This window comes from Cucumis melo, chromosome 12 (assembly GCF_025177605.1).
Source record: "Cucumis melo cultivar AY chromosome 12, USDA_Cmelo_AY_1.0, whole genome shotgun sequence".
NCBI lineage: Eukaryota > Viridiplantae > Streptophyta > Magnoliopsida > Cucurbitales > Cucurbitaceae > Cucumis > Cucumis melo.
Genome location: NC_066868.1, coordinates 10,212,623 through 10,233,858, shown reverse-complemented (window position 1 = coordinate 10,233,858; position 21,236 = coordinate 10,212,623). Strand labels below are relative to the sequence as shown.

Genomic DNA, 21,236 nt, shown 5'->3' with positions numbered 1-21,236 from the left:
TTGAGCTCTAACTTATTCTTTTGAAATTTTGAAATTTCAGGCACAATCTCAAATTTGTGAAACATGCTTCCAAGAAATGAATTTCTATTGATGCTATAAATCTTAGTTCAAGAGGACATAGAAAGGTTCATATTGTAGCATAGATACGTATATTTTGTTTATATAATTAAACATAGATGAAAAGTTTGGGATTGCTAGAAGTTTGGGCTACACATATATGTTGTAATTAAGTATGTAATGACCAACTTATATATGGTTAATTGATATATATGCAATTTCTTTGATAGAAAGTTTGAGTTGATTTCAATTTTTCAATTGATGTGTATTTTAATATTGTTGGACTTCAAAACAGATGAATGATAAAATACTGGATTAGTTGACACATTGAAAAGCTATAATATGCTAATCTTGGATCTACAAAAAAAAGCTACAATATTCAAAATTAGCTAGGTAATTCATGCAACTTACTATCCTATTAACAAACAAATCCCAATCTAGCTTAAGTGTTCTAATAGTAACATCATTTACGTCGAAATCAAAGCTCAAATTAACAAGCAATTTACTCTTCGTCAAGCCTTAAAGTAGTCTCAAATCAAGGATCTAAACATAAAACATAAACGAACTTAAGTTCAAACTTTACGATCTCAAACCAAAAGACAAAATTAACTTATAAAAAATCCTTATTCACCATACTCAACACATTGTTTGATCTAAAAACACTTCAAAACTTATCTATAAAAAATCTCAAAAGTGGTTATCCTTTTGCCTTTTAGAAAATATAGAGATCCAATAAAAGAAAAGAAAAGAAAGAAAGAAAAAAGCATTATTTTTTTTCAAATTCACACAAGTTTTAACTTCTCCTTTTAGAAAAATAACTTGAAAAGGAAAAGAAAATTAATATATATCTTTTTTTTATCACGGGTGGAGTTGAATAGATTTACTTTCAATTCTCTTGGTTGAAAAAATATATTCCTAACTAGTTGAACTAAACTAAAATATGATTATGATTTTAATGTCTAAACTATCAAATATAGGTATAAAGTTCAAGCTCCTTTTTTTTTTTTTTTTTTTTTTTTTTTTTTTTTGTAATACTAGAAAGTTCTACCCTAGTTGATGCTTACATTTACCTGTATTAAATTTGAACTTTAACAACACACATAAAGTTATAACAAAATCTATGTATTTTAGTTTATGTGTTCTTAAGTTAATTTTTAGTTCTTTCCCTTAGAAACTTAGTGAAATAACAATGAAATATATTGAATAGGATTTGTAGTGACCACTCTACACAAGGAAAGAATATATAATGTATTAATATCAAACAAAGCCATACACCACCCTTTTGTCACTTGTTTGAAGGAGAGGGAATGCAGAACAACAATTAGAATATATTGAGTTAGCATTTTTCAGATTTAAAAGAATCTCATCTTCAAACCCACAAATAATTCTTTTCCCTTTTTTGAAGAATGTTCTTTTCTCGTTGTCTTCAACCTAAAAATTTTTCATTTTTTGGCCTAATCCCTTTAATATTTATAATATTAAGCTACAAAAATCAATCAACATTTCATTCAAACATCACATTCAAATGTAGATTAATATCATCTCTACCATAGAAGCCAAACAAACATCTCTACGATAGAAGCCAAACAAACAGTAAATTACCCAAGACCTAAGTCAAGATATTAGGTATTTAATATAAAGACTAAACCAGTCCATCGATGTAACAAACCCAAAGTTCTTGGGGTGAAGAGACATAGCGACGAATAGTGGCGGCGGGTTAGAGTGTGCGGCGGCGGCGCACAGCAAGGTGGCGATGGTTGGGGTGTACGGTCGGATTACAGCGGGTTGGGTGCGGCGTAGAAGGCGGCGTCTAGCTATGCGGCGTCTTCTGGTGCGACATTCAACGGTTAGGCATACAGAAACGAGTGGCGGCATCATGAGCAGTGACATCACGAGCGGCGGCGTCTTACAGTGAGAGCACGGTGAGATTGGAGATGGAGGGTTGAGATATGTGAGATGAAGCTTTGAGATGGATTTAGAAGAGAAATGAGGAAAATGAAAAGGGTTAGGAGGGAAATTTTAATAAATTGTTTTATTAAAATAATTTTTATTAAGTTTATTTTAATAAATTTATTTTAATAACCTTATTTTATTAAATTTATTCAAGGAAAGATGGAATAAATGGTATTTTTATACTTTTTTTCTTTTTTCTTTTTTATATTTAACATTTCAAAAACATTTTAAAATGAAAATGTAAACTATATTTAACGTTTTTTTCACGTGAAGTAAATATTATCTATACTTGACGCGACCACAACATCAAGCAAACTCTGCACCATACTTGACGTTAATAAACCGTCAAGTACAATCTATACTATACTTGATGCGAAATAAAACGTCAACTAAAACTAACGTAAAATAATTTGACATTTGTATTTTTCTTCATACTATACTTGACGCATTTTTCGCGTCAAGTATAATGTCCACTATACCTGACACGGATACAACATCAAGTAAACTTTCCTTTATACTTGACACGGAAAAAACGTCAAGTAAAAGCCAACGTAAAAAAGTTAAAAAACTTCCGTAAAAACTCCGCTTTTTTAGGCTATACTTGACGTTTTTTACTAAAAACGTCAAGTATATAAAAGTAACTAGTGTCAAGTAAAGTAGATTTTGTAGTAGTGAGGTGGCAAGAAGTGGGATAAGAGTAGAAAGTGAACTAACTTGGGTTAAGAAGGTGTGAAGGAAGGTCTTCGCGTTATACGGGATTAAACTACGCGATAGGCCTTGAAGCAATAGAGAGCAGTTAACTATCTTTCAATTAAGGCGAACACCTCTTAATGCCTTAAACGTCACACTTGCTCGCCTCTCAGGATGCAAATGATAAAGCTTAGTTAATCTACAGCTACCTAGAAGTTGTTACTTATAAGAATCATATTGCCTCTCTTTTAAGGGTGACAACCTTTTCAGTACCAAGTCACCACACTTGTTCTCCTTTCGGGACACAAATGATGAAGGTTTAATTTCCAAACTGGAGTTTATCTCCAAACTCCCTTATGTGTGCGTTATCTACCTATAAAACTTACTCTATTGAGTAGTTGGCGACAAGAGCTGGCCAAGCGGTGGATTATAGTTCAACTAACATGATAAACCTTATAAGTTAAACTTCTTATCAAGAACTTATCACAGGCTTAAACTACCTATAACACTTTGACAGATGAATAGTAAAGACATGATGGATTGAAAATGGATAAACTTGCAATATATTAAAGAATGTAGGCCTTTGGCCACTATACAAAATAAACTCATACATTACAATGAAATACAAAACTGAAAAGTAAAGAAATGGAGCTGAATTGCAGAATGCCTAAGCATTTTTTGGCTCTTTTACAAGTTATGGGGAAGAATAAAAGGGACTCTTTTTAATCTCTCTTTAAGATCTCACTTACAAGATTGATCGGAAAAGAGGGTGGAAATCTTTATAGAAGGCAAAAAGGTAGCCTTTTCGCCGGCTTCAATGGAGCTCTTTAGTTTTTTGTCCATTTAGACTGAACACTTTACATGGTAGAGATTGAGTCTTTTTATAGGCTACTTTGGGAGGAAAACTTCTATTCTTTTGATCATGTCAACGTTGGTTGTAGTCTTTGTCAAGTCATATCAACTCCAACTACCATTCTTGTCTATTAGTGAATCCTTATCGCGTGTTGATGTGATTCCTCACATAGGGATGTTTAATCGCCAGACAAGCTTCTTATCGCGTAGCACACACTCCTCTGCAATTCACTATCTTTCTTCTTTTCTTTATAATCCTATGATAAAACACTAAAAACAGGGTAAAACAAGCATGGAAACTTTGTAACGTCCCAACACTTAAAATAAGTGTTGGAGTTAATTCATAATAAGAGGGATAAATTCCATCTTGATTAATCATTGTCAATTGTATAATTCATAATGTAGTCGAATATAACCTTTATAATTATCCGGTTAAAGATAACGTTTGATTACATCATAATATATTAATTCATATGTTTGACACTATGATAATCTCAGGTTTAAGGATCAAAACAATCAATTATTTGAGATTATTTATGACACATGTCCATGTAATAATCTTGAAATGGGCCAGTCTAATTCTTATTCTCTAATAAAATAACCTGATTATAATTTATGTCTCTACATATATAATTATCCTACGATTATCAATTATAACTCATACTAATCTTAATTTATTATTGCTCCCACAATAATAATTGATTAGGAACATTTAGAGCATAATAACATATTCATGGATATTATTATACAATAACATATAATTGAATAATAACTTTTATTAAATAATTAAACAATAAACCAATTATCCATAAAATGATTATAGAGCACAATAAAAAACCAACACCAGCTATATAGAGTAAACTCCACGCATTTAACAAGTCCATCTATTACACGATGCATCATGTATCTTCCAATGCTACATCACACAGTAGACAAAAGGCATCCCATACCAGATCACAAAGCAAGTGTGAACCATCCTATTCAAGATCACACAACATGAACAAGACATTTTATTTTGGATCACACAACAAGAATGGAGCATTCTATTACAGATCACACAACAACATTAGAGCATCTTATCCTAGATCACACAGTAAGGATAAGGCATTCTTATTGCATATGGTACAAAGGATCATCATGTTTTCAGTTATCAAATCTCACATATATTTCTGAATACATAATTTCAATAAGAAGTTTAATATAGCTATGGAAATCATAGGCATCTTAGGGGTTTGGAAGCATAAGAGAAATCACACAGACCGTAAATTTGATAGAAATAGATTTAAGGATTTAAACATAGTCTGAAAATCTTTTTCATTTTGGAAACATTTTATAAAGTAAACCACTCACAGTTACAATCCACTTGCTCTTTCTCGTAGTTTCCTTAGCCAAGAGTCTCCTTGCACCTCTTGTATTCTTTGTCGAAATCAAGCTCCTTCTGCGTTTATAAAATCTCAAGTATTTTCCTCGATCTTTTCTTAGGTAAGCTTAGGACGACATAAGCAACTTCAATTAATACGAATTCTGTTTATTTATAGATCTTCCTTGGTGAAATTTTTCAGGACAGAATGATTACCTTTTTCGGCAACGACGAGTGGTCCAATCTCAAAACACCATGTTTATTTGCCTAACCTATATCCTAAACTCTGATTGAGTAGCAGGGTCCAATCAATCGTTGGCCTACTGGCACCAAGGTCACATCACTGTTTCTAGGTGAAGTAGCTTAGACCATTCTTCCATTCACGTGTAACTCCTTTCACGAAACGCATTTTACCAACTAAAGACTCTTTCTGAGTTATCCCTATAGTCAAACCTTCATCACATTGGTGATATGCGATCATACACACACCATGATTGGAGTGCGTCATGGCTGATACTTATTATTCACTTCACCTTACCACACCTACCTAGACAGATTGCGAAGAGCACAATGATATCCTTTAGGGATCACCTTATCTCACCACACTCGCCCAGACAGATTGGGGAGCGCACAAATGTATTCTCAAGTAATTTTATTAGCACAAATATTTAATATATCTTTTCATGAACGAATTTCGACAAGGGGAGATGTTACCACAATATCCCTTTGTGATTGTCATGAAAGTTTTGTCTTGCTTGTTAAATTATTCTCCTCCTTCTATTCAATTTATTATTGTTTTGATCGGGTTAGAATCGCTTATCTATGTTTTGTTCATGACTTTCAAGATATTTAATGATGTTGATTGTATTTCAACTGGCATTTGCGCAAGTGGTTTTAAGAAAACTTTCAAAAGTCTTGATAATTTTCAAAAATGGTCTTTAAATAAACTATACATGAAACCGAATCCCTAAATCGAATCCCTCTCGGGCCAATGAGAGGGTAGGGCCTCTTGTTCAAGACTTGGATTCAGTCTTTCAGGGAACAACCTATCTACTAACCCTAAATTGGGTAGGAATGAAATCTTTCTTGCACCCTATGTCCCTAGCCATCCATCCAGTCCTACCCATGAAATTGAAGGCTTGTTGGGCCAACGTTGATGAGTTGCCCTCACCTATATGCAGATCTAAGAATAATACCGTTTGTACAGAAGTTCTTAGTTAGTTCAGGATTAAGATTAAGTTACCTAAATCAACATAATCGAAATAGTCAGTTTTATATAGTCAACGGTGTTATAACTTAAAAGTGACTATTTCATGGTTTCAATTTTATGTAAACTCTTTACATAGGATGTCCCCAGTTCCATGTCTCTACATGGACGATTTAGGATCACATCATTTGTACTAATTACAAAGTGAATTGTATCCATAACGTTTCCAGAATAAGGCGCCCAACCTTATTCATATACTCTAGATCATTTGGGTTATATACTCGAACTTGATCCATGTTTATGTCTACATATAAAGTTCAAGTCTACACTAGATAGCCTCTAGACTTTAGTTTGTTGGATTCAATATTATAGTATTCTAATTTTAGTAATAAGTCTTCAATAACCACTTTATTGAATATAATTTAATTACAAACTACGAGTTTTAGGACATAAATTTCAACAAAAAAATTCTCGATTTATAGATTTCTCACACGGGCTTTATGTCCCTAGGCTAGGTTGGCATATGGACCTTGCCCCTTGTGGGTTTACGCTTATTAAACATTTGAACTAAATTAAGCATATTTTTGGGTTCAATTGAACTTTAGCCCAAATAAATAATGTTTAATTGGACTGATATAATTAACTTGATTCAAGGGTAATTATAATAGGTAGCAATTTTTATAATTATTAAGTATGTAGCAATATTTTAAAAAAATTGTAAATATAGCAAAGTTTATCAGTGATAGATTTCTATCGTTGATAGACTCTTATGGTTTTTTAGTGATAGATCAACATTTGCTACATGGTCTATCAGTGATAGACTCCTATCATTGATAAATTTTGATAGATTTTGCTATATTTGTAATCTTTTTAAAATGTTGCTATATATTTAATTATTTTGAATATAATTGCTAAATTTGTAACTATTCCTTGATTCAACAATCATGATAAAAACATTATCAAAATTTGTCAATTTATGTCTTCAATTTCAATTTAGGACACATATTAACTTTTAATTAGTCCCAAATTCAATTATTTGTATTTTCTTCCTCAATTTAGTAAATGACATGATAATTTGTGATTGATTCAAAATTTCTTGTGGGTGAACAAGAAATTTTGAATTGTGTGTCAATTGCGTCTTGACCGTACCTCATGTTAAAGGTCTACCTCATTACCACAATTCAAGTGCCTTAGAATAGCGAGAAGATTGAGCCTTTAAGAAATATGAAACTAATAAAATTCTAACAAAATGATTAGAAAATAAAATGGTTGAATGGAAAGAAAAAGTTTGTTCATCTAATATATATTTAGGTTTTACTTTTAAATAATTAACAGTATAAATTATTTTTTTTTGACAAATCGTTATTTTAATATCTTACACAATTATTATCTTGGCATAATCCAATACAACAAGTTTTAATTTATATAGAAAAGTTATTTCATATTTTCTTAGTTTTACTCCCGTAGTGCTTTAGGTTTAGAATTTGATACTTGATGATTCCATCATTCTCTTGTGATCTCAAGGTTTTTTTAATCAAAATTAAAGTTATTTCTACAAATCAATACAAACTTCTTTTTTTGTAACTTATAATTTTTTTAAGCCTTTCTTAACCATACGTTCATATGCATATGAAATTTTTTATTTCATGTGACTTGACAACTTCATTTTTATTTGTCTTAAATGCTTATAAGAGTGAAAGTTATCATTACAAATTAACATCGGTTCTTTCAGCATATTATGTTTTCACTCAAATACTTCCAAATTTTTTTTTTGAAAAGTCACTCAATATAGAACTGCTCTAAATTAAACATTTTTAGCTTTGGAGTTCCTTTAATTAAAACAACTGAAAAAGTAAAGTGTGCACCTCATTGATATAGATAATAAGTTAGGATTATTTTGGATCCATCATTCTTTATATTACACCCAAACTTCCAACTTCTAACCAAAACACACTACGCCACTATTTGAATTCTTATTGTTCTGTCTCCTTTCTCTTTCTGATCTTTCTCTTTTCATTTCCATGGAGTTCCAAAGTGTACTTCAATTTCTTCAAAATAAGTCCATCTTCGTCACTGGCGCCACTGGATTTCTCGCAAAAGGTCATCCGTCTCCCCTTTCTCGCTTTTAAAATATGAATTTAAAGTAAAATTTATCTGAAACCTGTTAACTTCAATTGTAAAGTTCATCAGTAGTTTAGTATGATCTGAAGATATGAAATTTCAAAGTTTATTCATGGTTTTACAGAGAATTTTATGTTAATTTTCATATTTACAAAGATTGTACTTAAAATTATCCTACGAAAACGTGTTGAGATATGTAAATAAAAATTTCAGTAATGGTGGAGAAGATCTTAAGAGTACAACCAAATGTGAAGAAGATTTATCTACTTATAAGGGCGGCGGACGAGAAAGCTGCGACACAACGCCTTAACACTGACGTGATTGGGAAGGAGTTGTTCAGGATATTGAAGGAAAAATGGGGAGAAAATTTTAGAACTATGATATCAGAGAAGCTCGTGGCGGTGGCCGGGGATATCTCAGACGAACTTTTGGTCCTCAAAGAGTACTCTCAATTGAGAGAAGAATTGTATGACCAAATCGATGTAATAGTGCACTTGGCTGCAACTACCAACTTTGATGAGAGGTACGTACAAATAGAATGAAATACGCATAATTTTGATGTAGCATATATTCATATATTTTTTTTCTTTTGAGATAGTTAAATCATATAAATAATTATAACAAAAGTTATTTTTTTTGGGGCTAAATATTATTTTGCCATTATACTTTCAAGTTTAATTTCAATATTCTAGTTTCATTAAAAATAGTTTTCATGCAACTAACTGAGACCATTGATGTATATGTTTTCAAAATTTATAGTAAAAATTGTTTATGATGGACTACTATCTATGTAGACATGATACATATAGATACAGATACTAGTCTATCGCGGTTCATCGTAGATAACTTTGGTTATATTGCGTAAATATTTTTGTTTATTTTGCTATATTGAAAATAACTCTAATAAAAAGATATTTTTACAAATAAGTCATGGGACAAAATTATAAATTAAATGTATATAAACTAAAATCGAACAATTAAACTTTATTTGGTAATCATTTCGTTTTTTTTTTTAAAATTAAATCTATTTCCATCTCATTTCTTATAATAATTTGCATATTTTTATGTACAATAGTTGAATACTTAACCAAATAGCAAAAACAAAAACTTGTTTCTAAAAACTATTTTTATAAAAATAATTCAATTTTTTGGTTGGTTTTTTAAACTATTGGTAAATTTAGATAATAAAAAAATAATTTTGGAAGTGAAAACAGCATCGTAAGTTTAATTAAAAAAAATTAAATAAAAATCAATGTATAAAAACTAAATTGAAAAAACTACGAAAACTAAAACGATACTTCAACTTGCTTTTCTTGTGTTTAGATACGACATTGCTCTTCATGTCAACACTTTGGGAGCTAAGCATGTTATAAACTTTGCTAAAAATTGTGTGAAATTGAAGGCATTCCTTCATGTGTCCACAGGTTTTTTCCTCTTCCAACCATCTCTTGCAAATTTACTTATTCGAAGTGAAAATAAATAGTTAATTAATTGAGTCGTTTTTAGATGAATCATATTACATATAAATTTAATATACATTATCCTTGTATAAATCTCAGTAAGCACGACTTTTAATAATAATGATGTGAAATTTGAGACAACAAATTTATTGCATATAGAAAAGATGATGTTAGTTCGATACGTTCAAATGGGCAGTTTGAAAGCATAATATATTTATTTCATAGAAGATAGAAAGATATGTTTTTTGTTTTATTGAGATGCCAATAAATGCATTCACGACTAAATATTAATTAGTTTGCTATGATTAGGTTGTTAGATGATCCGGGTTTTGGAGTTATTTATTTGTACCATGATTTTGATTAATCATCAACTAATTTAACAACTATTTTGACTTAATTAAAACATTTTATAAGATAGGGCTGCTTCTGAATATAACAAAATAAGTGAACTCTTTTACGAATATAACAAGAACTTTTCATTACTGGTAATAAATCGTGGTAGGTTTACATAAACATCTATCGTTTTAGTATTAGATATGGATAGATGTTCACTTAAATCTATTGTCATATTTTTGTTATCCATTTTTTTCCTCCTATCCCTCATTATTTGGACGGTTTGTGGGAACTTGTTTTAATCTCGGTACTAAACCATTTTTTTTCTTTTTTTTTTTTCCAATCTCTTTTTAACTTTTAGGTTAAAAAAAATTAAGGTGTCTAAGTTGTGGTTTCTGTTAACCAAGAAAAGGATCTTTTCTCTGTTTGAAAGTGAAGCTTGAAGTAGTAATTTAGTTAATTTAGTAAAATTATTTTCCATACCATTGCAATATTGATTTTAACTTCAAATTTTTAAATGTGATTTTCATATATTTTGGAGTGATTTTAAATTATTATTTGATTTTTAAAGTGATTTTAGACTTATGAACGTCTCATTTGATAATCATTTGGTTTTTTATTTTTTGTTTTTAAAAATGTAAGTCTAAATTTCTTAATTGTTATCTATTTTTTACGAATGTTTTTAAAACAAAGACGAAATCTAAAATAAAAAGATTGTTCTTATTTTCTTAAGATTTGAGCCAAAGAATTAAACTCTTCTGCTTACTATCCATATAAGAAATTTAAAAGAAAATATCCTTAATTTTAAAAAACCAAAAAGAAAAAAAATAAAAATAAACAAAAGGTTACTAATTAATAAGGCCCTAATTATTGAAAATATTTTATTATTTTTTTAAAAAAAAAATTCATGGGCACGCATGAAAAGACCATTATAAATAGTATTAGATTTTTCGAAATTCATTTTCAAGCTTTGCCAATAAATCAAAAATTGAAAGAAAAGTGAGTTTCATAACAGCAAAAGTCATTTTCACCACGTCAAATGCAATCCTAAATATACATTTAGTTCTCTCAAATCAAATTTCTACATTTAGGGTTGCTTGAATTAGTTTTTTCTTTTTCTTTTTTCTTTTTTTGAAAAAAATGAATGTTGATATATGATCAAATTATTGTAGTTCTGATAGTGAATGTCTAACAATAATTTTGAAATTACTAAGAAACCGAATTCACTTTAAATACAAGTCTTTTAATCACTTAAATTAATTTAATATTCAATTATATAATTTTAAATATAATTTTTTTGTTGTTAAACATGATTTTGAGATAGTAAGAGAATGTATCAAAGTGATTTTAAAAAGGAAAAAGTGATTTTATCACAGATTGATCCCATCTTCATTGATTAAAAAGGTCTTATAATGACAAAAGCAAAATAATAAATGCAAGTGTACAATTTAAAAGATGGAAATTCAACCATGCGACAGCGACAACCACAATAAATGAAAGTGAGCCCTACCAAATATATATATTTGTTGATATCATTAATATTTGGTTACAACAAATATATGTCTTCTTCCAATTAAAATAAATGAGCATCGTAACCTCTATCCAATAGGTTAATGTAGCTATGTATATGAGTGTGAGTATGTAACGACCCAACTCCTTATACTGAATCGAAGTCATTACTAAATATAGAACAAGTGGTTTAAGTCTAAAATTTTATTAAAAGCATACGGTTCAAGAAATTCATTTATAAAAACATAAACAAGGTAGTCATGCAAAAATGTAAAAACGTTCTGAAATCCTACTCGGGCCCTATCTACATAAAAGATAGTGGAAAATAAAAAGTACTCAAACTCAAATGCTAAAATCTGAAATAAGAAATGAGCGGAAGCGGTAGTCCCTATGGCCCTCCTCGGTCTCACTTCGGGTCGCTCGCCAGCTTGCCCTTGCCCTTGCCTCGTCCTCTACCTGAAAACATAAAGTGGAGAGAATGAGTATAAAAATACTCAGTAAGGGACCCACTACTAGTCCCACTAGGTGCCTGTTAACTTCCTGTTAGAGTCCTGATAACTGGTACCCAATCTCTGGCACGTTCCCGAACACGTGCAATCATGCGCTCCCGTAGGAACGTAACTCTGGTCTTCGGTGCCCGGGGACACCTAGGACAGTCGGGATGCGAGGACCCCGTCGAGTCACTCGAGTCATGTCTATATCATGCTAGACTGGCGTCCCGTCGGACCACACAGTCCTCAATAGGTGGTGATCCCGAAGGACACCCATGCAGGTACGACTCTAACAGAAATCAAGCTAACAGGTACCCTAATTGCAGTAAACATACACATGGCATCAGCATATAACATGTCACATAAATCATTTCTACACTCTCCGTCCCGTCATTCGTCGTAACCATAATAGATCTTGCCACACATAACAGGCTATAGCACAACTATATCGTCATTTGCATCATACTAACATTTATTTCAGGCATCATACTGTCCAATTCTCAATATGCAACATAGGGCATACACAGTCTCATACTTCAAACATGAAACTAGTAGTAGAATCTCTTACCTGGAGATCTACTTGTCGAGTCCTAACCGCGAGGCAGTACGCTTTCCAAGCGACGAAGTCCTAACTGTTTAATAAGTCAAAATTCGTAAATAGGTCGCCAACGACCAACGGTTCGAGACTCAATTGAATTTAACTTACCCTAGAAGGAGGTTGCAGTGCTCGAGCCCCTACTGAAGAAATCCCGCGCTGCAGCAATTTCTTGGTCCAAGACGTCCCTTGAGGAAAATAATTTAATTTAGACCCAAATTAATTTAACTAACGTCCGAGCATGGAGTCTTACCGGAAAAACCACAATAATTAATTAGATTACCAAAATTTAGGTGGATGGAGCCAAATTAGTCCTGGCGGCTCGGCTGGAAGAAGACAGGACCGGCTCGGCTTGAGCAGACGCGGCTCGGCTCGGTACAGGAAGCTACGCGGGCGGCTCGGCTTGCAACAGGGAGGAGATGCGGCTCGGCTACGCGGGACGCGCGGCGCGGCTTCCCACGCGGACGCGGCTCACACGCGGGGAGGGCTGGACGCGGCGCGACTTCAGTTTCGGCTTCGGGCGCGCGGACGGTGGAGCGGCTCCGGGTTCGTTCGTCGGCTGGAGTGAAGCGCGGCGGATCGGCTTCGAGCGGCGGCTGCGGGAGACGGCTGGGCGCGGAGCGAAGCGGCTCCCTTCGGCTCGATCGGGTGGCGCGGCTGACGGAACTCCTCGGATCGACGCGGCGCTGCGAGCTTCGGCGGATCGGCTTGATCGAAGCGACGCGGCGCGGCTCAGCTACTCTCCTGATCGGAGCGGCGCGGCGTCGGCGGTCCCCCCCTTAGGTCGAAGCGGCGCGGCGGGTTCCGGCTCGGCTGGCGGCTGCGGACTCGGCTGCAGACGCGCGGAGGATGGCTCGGCTTCCCTTCGGCTTGCAGACGCGCGGAGGATGGCTCGGCTTCCCTTCGGCTTGCAGACGCGCGGTGGATCGGCTCGGCGCTTGTCGAAGCTGGCGGCGTGCGGCGTGCGGCGGCGGCGTACGGCGGCGACGTGCGGCGGCGCGGAGGGTGGCGGCGGCTAGGGTTTCCCTTTTTTTTTTTTTTTTTTCTTTTCTTCTTTGGGGAGATGAGGAGTCTCACGTCTCCCAATGCCTCTTTTTAAAAGAAATCCCAAAATAAAAAAGAATTTAATAGCCCCCTTTTCCTCTCTCTCCACCCTTGACCCTTTCCAAGGCAATTAATTAATTTGCCACTCCATTGATTTACTAATTTACCCCTAACTTCAATAGTTTATAAAAAAGGAAACAACTTTAGTTTAATAAGGATAATATTAACTACACTTAGTATTAATATTATTAGTGGTCCAAAATAACAAAGGAAACCGAAAAATGTTGGGCGTTACAATCTTCCCTCCTAAAAAAAAACTTTCGTCCTCGAAAGTTCTAATCCTCGAACAGCTCGGGGTGCTGGGCTCTAATGTCCTCTTCTTTCTCCCACGTTGCCTCTTCCACTCCATGGTTTTGCCAAAGGATTTTGACCAGTGGAATTTCTCGACTGCGAAGCTTCTTGACCTCCCTTGCCAGGACCTCGACAGGCTGCTCCTCGTAGCTCAGATTCTCGCTAACCTGCAGTGGCTCGAAGTCCACCACATGTGTTGGGTCTGCGACATATTTCCTCAGCATGGAGATATGGAATACGTCGTGCACTGCAGCAAACGATGGGGGTAGCGCCAAGCGGTAAGCCACGGGGCCAATCCGCTCCAATATCTCGAACGGCCCTACGAAGCGTGGGCTCAGCTTCCCCTTCTTCGCGAACCTCAGAACACCCTTCATGGGTGCAACCTTCAGAAAGACCATATCTCCCACTTCAAACTCGAGGTCCTTACGTCGTACATCAGCGTAACTCTTCTGTCTGCTCTGGGCTGTCAGCATACGAGCTCGGATCTTCTGTATGGCTGCGTTGGTCGTCTGCACTAATTCGGGGCCTAGCATCCTCTGCTCTCCAACCTCGCCCCAGCAGACAGGGGATCTACAGCACTTGCCATACAGAGCCTCGAACGGTGCCATACCGATAGTAGCCTGGTAGCTGTTGTTATAGGCAAACTCCATCAGATGCAGATGGGAGTCCCAACTTCCTGAAAACTCTAGTACGCAGGCTCGCAGCATGTCTTCTAAAATCTGGTTCAATCTCTCTGTCTGACCATCAGTCTGAGGGTGGAATGCCGTGCTGAAGTCCAACCTTGTACCTAATGCAATTTGAAGTCCTTTCCAGAACTTCGATGTGAAACGGGCGTCTCTGTCTGAAATGATGGATACGGGTACTCCATGTAGTCTCACAATCTCTGTCATATATAGCTGCCCCCACTTACTGGCAGTGTAAGTGGATTTCCCTGGCACGAAATGGGCCGACTTCGTGAGTCTGTCGACCAAGACCCAGATCACCGTGTAGCCCCTTAGGGTCTTGGGCAGTCCCGTAATAAAATCCATCGACACACTCTCCCACTTCCACCCTGGCACACTCAAGGGTTGCAACAACCCTGCTGGATGCTGCCTAGGTGCCTTCACCTGCTGGCACACCAAGCATCTACTGACAAAGTCTGCCACATCCCTCTTCATGCCCCTCCACCAATAGACACTCCTTAAGTCCTGGTACATCTTCGTACTCCCAGGGTGCATGGTAAACGGGGAACTGTGAGCCTCAGTCAAAAGCTCCGTCTTAACTGCGCTGTCTTCCGGCACACACAGGCGTCCTTCAAACATAAGGCCATCGTCAGAGGATATGGAGAAGCCTTCACCTTGCTCTGTCCCTACCACGCGACGCTTCTCTGCCAAATAAGGATCATTCAGCTGAGCAGCAATGATCTTTTGCCTCAAGGTTGGCTGAACTGTCAACTGAGCCAACTGTGCGGTAACCTCACCTACTGAGACTGCAATCTCTGCCCTCTCAAAGTCCCTGAGTAAGGGGGTCTGCTTGGTGATTAGCGCTGCTGAATGTGCAACTTTCCTACTTAGCGCATCAGCCACTACATTCGCTTTACCTGGGTGGTATAGGATCTCGCAGTCGTAGTCTTTCACCAACTCAAGCCACCTCCTCTGCCTCATGTTCAACTCCTTCTGGGTGAAGAAGTACTTCAGGCTCTTATGATCGGTGTAAATCTGAATCTTCTCACCGTACAGATAGTGCCTCCATATCTTCAGTGCAAAGACTACAGCTGCCAACTCCAAGTCATGGGTAGGGTAGTTCTGCTCATGGATCTTCAACTGGCGGGAGGCATAAGCAACTACCTTACCCTGCTGCATCAGGACACAACCTAGTCCCTTCTTGGAGGCGTCACTATAGATTACAAAGTTTCCCGAACCATCGGGCACTGTCAGGACCGGTGCAGTCACTAGCTTCTGTTTGAGCTCCTGAAAGCTCCTCTCGCATGCTGGGCTCCAGACAAAAGGGGTTCCCTTCCTGGTCAACTGGGTCAACGGGCTGGCTATACGTGAGAAGTCTTCCACGAACCTCCTGTAGTAACCTGCCAAGCCCAGAAAACTTCGAATTTCACTAACCGTGGACGGTCGAGTCCAGTTGGTCACCGCTTCAATCTTTGCGGGATCTACTGAAACTCCCTCACTGGAAACCACGTGGCCAAGAAACGTCACCTTCCTTAACCAGAATTCACACTTGGAGAATTTGGCATACAACTTGTTGGCTCGAAGGGTCTCCAAAACCTGGTGTAAGTGCTTCTCGTGCTCCGCCTCAGTTTTTGAGTAAATGAGGATGTCGTCAATGAAGACTATGACGAACGAGTCTAGAAAGTCCTTAAACACCCTGTTCATCAAATCCATGAATACTGCAGGAGCGTTAGTCAAGCCGAAAGACATCACAACGAATTCGTAATGTCCGTACCTCGATCGAAAGGCCGTCTTGGGAATGTCACCGTCCCTAATCCTCAACTGGTGATAGCCTGATCGCAGGTCGATCTTGGAAAAGACAGTGGCTCCCTGCAACTGATCGAACAGGTCGTCAATCCTGGGCAAGGGGTAGCGGTTTTTGACTGTCACCTTGTTCAGCTCTCGGTAGTCAATACAAAGGCGCATTGACCCATCCTTCTTCTTCACGAACAATACTGGGGCTCCCCAAGGCGACACACTGGGCCGGATGAAGCCTTTGTCCAGCAACTCCTGTAACTGGACCTTTAACTCCTTTAGCTCAGCTGGAGCCATTCTGTAAGGGGCCCTCGAGATTGGGGCAGTGCCCGGCTCTAACTCGATAGCGAAGTCTACTTCTCTGGGAGGCGGAAGTCCTGGAAGTTCGTCTGGAAAAACGTCGGGGTACTCTCTTACCACTGGTTCGGAAGATAGGGAAACTTCCGGCTCTCTCACATCCACTACGCTTGCCAAAATACCCCAAGTACCCTGGCTGAGTAGTTTACTAGCCTTCATGGCTGAGATGACCTTGGGTATACATACCATGCCTGCCCCCCTGAATTTGAAACTAGCCTCGGAGGGAGGGTTGAAGACAACTTCCTTGCCATAACAGTCTATATTTGCATGGTTGGCTGATAGCCAATCCATGCCTAGTATCACATCAAAATCCTGCATGTCTAACACTAGCAAGGTCACGTCTAACATACGATTCGCTATCTCTACCCGACATGCCTTTATTTGTTCTTTGGATAACAGGACCTCCCCAGATGGAGTAGAAACCGACAAAACACTACCCAAAGGCTCTACCTCTAAACCCACATGCTGAACGAAAACGGAGGATATAAACGAGTGGGATGACCCAGAGTCAAATAGCACAAAAGCATAGTGCCCCAAAATTGGGAGCGTACCTGTCACCACAGTGCCAGCTCGCTCGGCCTCCTGCCGGGTAGTGGCGAAAACTCTCCCCTGCTGGGCCGCAGAAGGCTGGGGCGGTGTCGTCTCAAAGGGTTTCCGAGGACACATATCAGCAGTGTGCCCCGGCTGTCTGCACCTAAAGCAGACTCCACTTCCAGCCAAGCAACGACCTCCGTGGACTCTCCCGCAGGTAGTACAAGCGGGTAGCTCTCTCAGAGTCCTCCCGGCTGCTGCAAGCTCCCGTCGGTGTCTCTGGAAGACACCTCCTGACCTCAGTGTTCGCTGCGGTGCTACGTCAGGCTGCGTCTCAACCTTTCTCTTCTGTCCCAAGGCTGACCCTCTGCCGGCAGCCTTAGACGCATCGGCTCTCTCAGGCAGGCTCAAATCCAGTGCTATACGTAGTGCATCAGCATGCGTGGCTGGGCGGAGGGCTCTGACAATGCCCTGAAGGTCTAGCCTGAGTCCTCTAACAAATTTCTCCGTCCTGGCAGCCTCATCTCTTACCATATCGGGAGCAAAGCGGGACAGCATATCGAACTCGGCGTCGTACTGCTCCACCGTCATGTCGCCTTGCTCCAAGTTTAGGAACTCTTGCAGCTTGGCGTGCTTCACATTGGCGGAGAAAAACTTAGCATAGAAGTTCTCCTTGAACTGCTCCCATGTTATTTTGCTTACATCGCCCCCTAGCATTCTCTCCGCGGTCTCCCACCAGGCGGTGCCCCTGTCCTCCAAGAAGAAGACTGCACACTGCACCTTCTGGTCTTCTGGGCACTTCATGTACCGGAAAATAGTCTCTATGGACGTCAACCACATTTGGGCCTTTGTGGGGTTGTCCATGGATCCGTCAAAGGTCTTGGGATTATACTTCCTGAAATCCCGTAAGTGTTTCGCCTCGGCCGACAGTTGAACTGGTACTGGTTGAGCTTCCTCAGGGGCTGGAGGAGCGACGGCCTGAGCCTGAACAGGGGCGGCCTGGGCCTGAGCAGGGGCGGCCTCGGCCTGAACAGGGGCGGCCTGGTTCTGCTGGGCGGCAAGGAAAGGCGCCAAAGCAGCTTGCAGCATGTCCTGATAACGCTGCTCTATCGCGGCGAGATCCGCCTGGGTGACCGGTGCGTTTGGGTCGACTGCCGGTGCAACAGGTGGCGCCTCCGGCTGGCCACGACCGGCTCCTCTGCCTCCCCTACCACCTCCTCGGCGTGTACCTCTACGTGGCGGCATTCTCCCTAAAATTCACCAACAAACTTTTCACCACAAGAACTTATCACCCTATATCTAGGTCTTAGACTATTCAGGCAAAATTGTAATCTTAACATTAGCAAGGCTTTAGACATACCTGGCGAGTGCCGAAGGACCGTATAGCCATAGGGTGAAGTAAAAACCAAAAACAAAAATGACTTACATCGTAGGTCAGTCTACAGAACCTAAAACACTGTGCTCTGATACCAACTGTAACGACCCAACTCCTTATACTGAATCGAAGTCATTACTAAATATAGAACAAGTGGTTTAAGTCTAAAATTTTATTAAAAGCATACGGTTCAAGAAATTCATTTATAAAAACATAAACAAGGTAGTCATGCAAAAATGTAAAAACGTTCTGAAATCCTACTCGGGCCCTATCTACATAAAAGATAGTGGAAAATAAAAAGTACTCAAACTCAAATGCTAAAATCTGAAATAAGAAATGAGCGGAAGCGGTAGTCCCTATGGCCCTCCTCGGTCTCACTTCGGGTCGCTCGCCAGCTTGCCCTTGCCCTTGCCTCGTCCTCTACCTGAAAACATAAAGTGGAGAGAATGAGTATAAAAATACTCAGTAAGGGACCCACTACTAGTCCCACTAGGTGCCTGTTAACTTCCTGTTAGAGTCCTGATAACTGGTACCCAATCTCTGGCACGTTCCCGAACACGTGCAATCATGCGCTCCCGTAGGAACGTAACTCTGGTCTTCGGTGCCCGGGGACACCTAGGACAGTCGGGATGCGAGGACCCCGTCGAGTCACTCGAGTCATGTCTATATCATGCTAGACTGGCGTCCCGTCGGACCACACAGTCCTCAATAGGTGGTGATCCCGAAGGACACCCATGCAGGTACGACTCTAACAGAAATCAAGCTAACAGGTACCCTAATTGCAGTAAACATACACATGGCATCAGCATATAACATGTCACATAAATCATTTCTACACTCTCCGTCCCGTCATTCGTCGTAACCATAATAGATCTTGCCACACATAACAGGCTATAGCACAACTATATCGTCATTTGCATCATACTAACATTTATTTCAGGCATCATACTGTCCAATTCTCAATATGCAACATAGGGCATACACAGTCTCATACTTCAAACATGAAACTAGTAGTAGAATCTCTTACCTGGAGATCTACTTGTCGAGTCCTAACCGCGAGGCAGTACGCTTTCCAAGCGACGAAGTCCTAACTGTTTAATAAGTCAAAATTCGTAAATAGGTCGCCAACGACCAACGGTTCGAGACTCAATTGAATTTAACTTACCCTAGAAGGAGGTTGCAGTGCTCGAGCCCCTACTGAAGAAATCCCGCGCTGCAGCAATTTCTTGGTCCAAGACGTCCCTTGAGGAAAATAATTTAATTTAGACCCAAATTAATTTAACTAACGTCCGAGCATGGAGTCTTACCGGAAAAACCACAATAATTAATTAGATTACCAAAATTTAGGTGGATGGAGCCAAATTAGTCCTGGCGGCTCGGCTGGAAGAAGACAGGACCGGCTCGGCTTGAGCAGACGCGGCTCGGCTCGGTACAGGAAGCTACGCGGGCGGCTCGGCTTGCAACAGGGAGGAGATGCGGCTCGGCTACGCGGGACGCGCGGCGCGGCTTCCCACGCGGACGCGGCTCACACGCGGGGAGGGCTGGACGCGGCGCGGCTTCAGTTTCGGCTTCGGGCGCGCGGACGGTGGAGCGGCTCCGGGTTCGTTCGTCGGCTGGAGTGAAGCGCGGCGGATCGGCTTCGAGCGGCGGCTGCGGGAGACGGCTGGGCGCGGAGCGAAGCGGCTCCCTTCGGCTCGATCGGGTGGCGCGGCTGACGGAACTCCTCGGATCGACGCGGCGCTGCGAGCTTCGGCGGATCGGCTTGATCGAAGCGACGCGGCGCGGCTCAGCTACTCTCCTGATCGGAGCGGCGCGGCGTCGGCGGTCCCCCCCTTAGGTCGAAGCGGCGCGGCGGGTTCCGGCTCGGCTGGCGGCTGCGGACTCGGCTGCAGACGCGCGGAGGATGGCTCGGCTTCCCTTCGGCTTGCAGACGCGCGGAGGATGGCTCGGCTTCCCTTCGGCTTGCAGACGCGCGGTGGATCGGCTCGGCGCTTGTCGAAGCTGGCGGCGTGCGGCGTGCGGCGGCGGCGTACGGCGGCGACGTGCGGCGGCGCGGAGGGTGGCGGCGGCTAGGGTTTCCCTTTTTTTTTTTTTTTTTTCTTTTCTTCTTTGGGGAGATGAGGAGTCTCACGTCTCCCAATGCCTCTTTTTAAAAGAAATCCCAAAATAAAAAAGAATTTAATAGCCCCCTTTTCCTCTCTCTCCACCCTTGACCCTTTCCAAGGCAATTAATTAATTTGCCACTCCATTGATTTACTAATTTACCCCTAACTTCAATAGTTTATAAAAAAGGAAACAACTTTAGTTTAATAAGGATAATATTAACTACACTTAGTATTAATATTATTAGTGGTCCAAAATAACAAAGGAAACCGAAAAATGTTGGGCGTTACAGAGTAGCTCGGCTATAGCATGGTTCAATTTTGGTTAAATTGCAAAAACTCCTCCTCAACCATACTTGCAATATTACATTCTCAAACTTTTAAATCCTAAA

The 21,236-nt window shown here is 39.6% G+C and overlaps 2 protein-coding genes across 2 annotated transcripts in view; one reads left to right on the top strand and one right to left on the bottom strand.

Annotated features, from left to right (window-relative positions):
• Nucleotides 1–18,789, bottom strand: part of LOC127144216 (uncharacterized) — a 28,557-nt gene extending 9,768 nt beyond the window's left edge. Inside the window, exon 1 of the mRNA XM_051079857.1 lies at nucleotides 17,388–18,789. Within this exon, the coding sequence (XP_050935814.1) occupies nucleotides 17,388–18,612 (1,225 nt within the window). The 5' untranslated portion in view covers nucleotides 18,613–18,789. The remainder of the gene's footprint in view (nucleotides 1–17,387) is intronic.
• Nucleotides 8,084–21,236, top strand: part of LOC103500564 (fatty acyl-CoA reductase 3-like) — a 56,069-nt gene continuing 42,916 nt past the window's right edge. Inside the window, exons 1-3 of the mRNA XM_008463915.3 lie at nucleotides 8,084–8,219; nucleotides 8,454–8,763; nucleotides 9,564–9,664. Coding sequence (XP_008462137.2) covers nucleotides 8,141–8,219; nucleotides 8,454–8,763; nucleotides 9,564–9,664 — 490 coding nt within the window. The 5' untranslated portion in view covers nucleotides 8,084–8,140. The remainder of the gene's footprint in view (nucleotides 8,220–8,453; nucleotides 8,764–9,563; nucleotides 9,665–21,236) is intronic.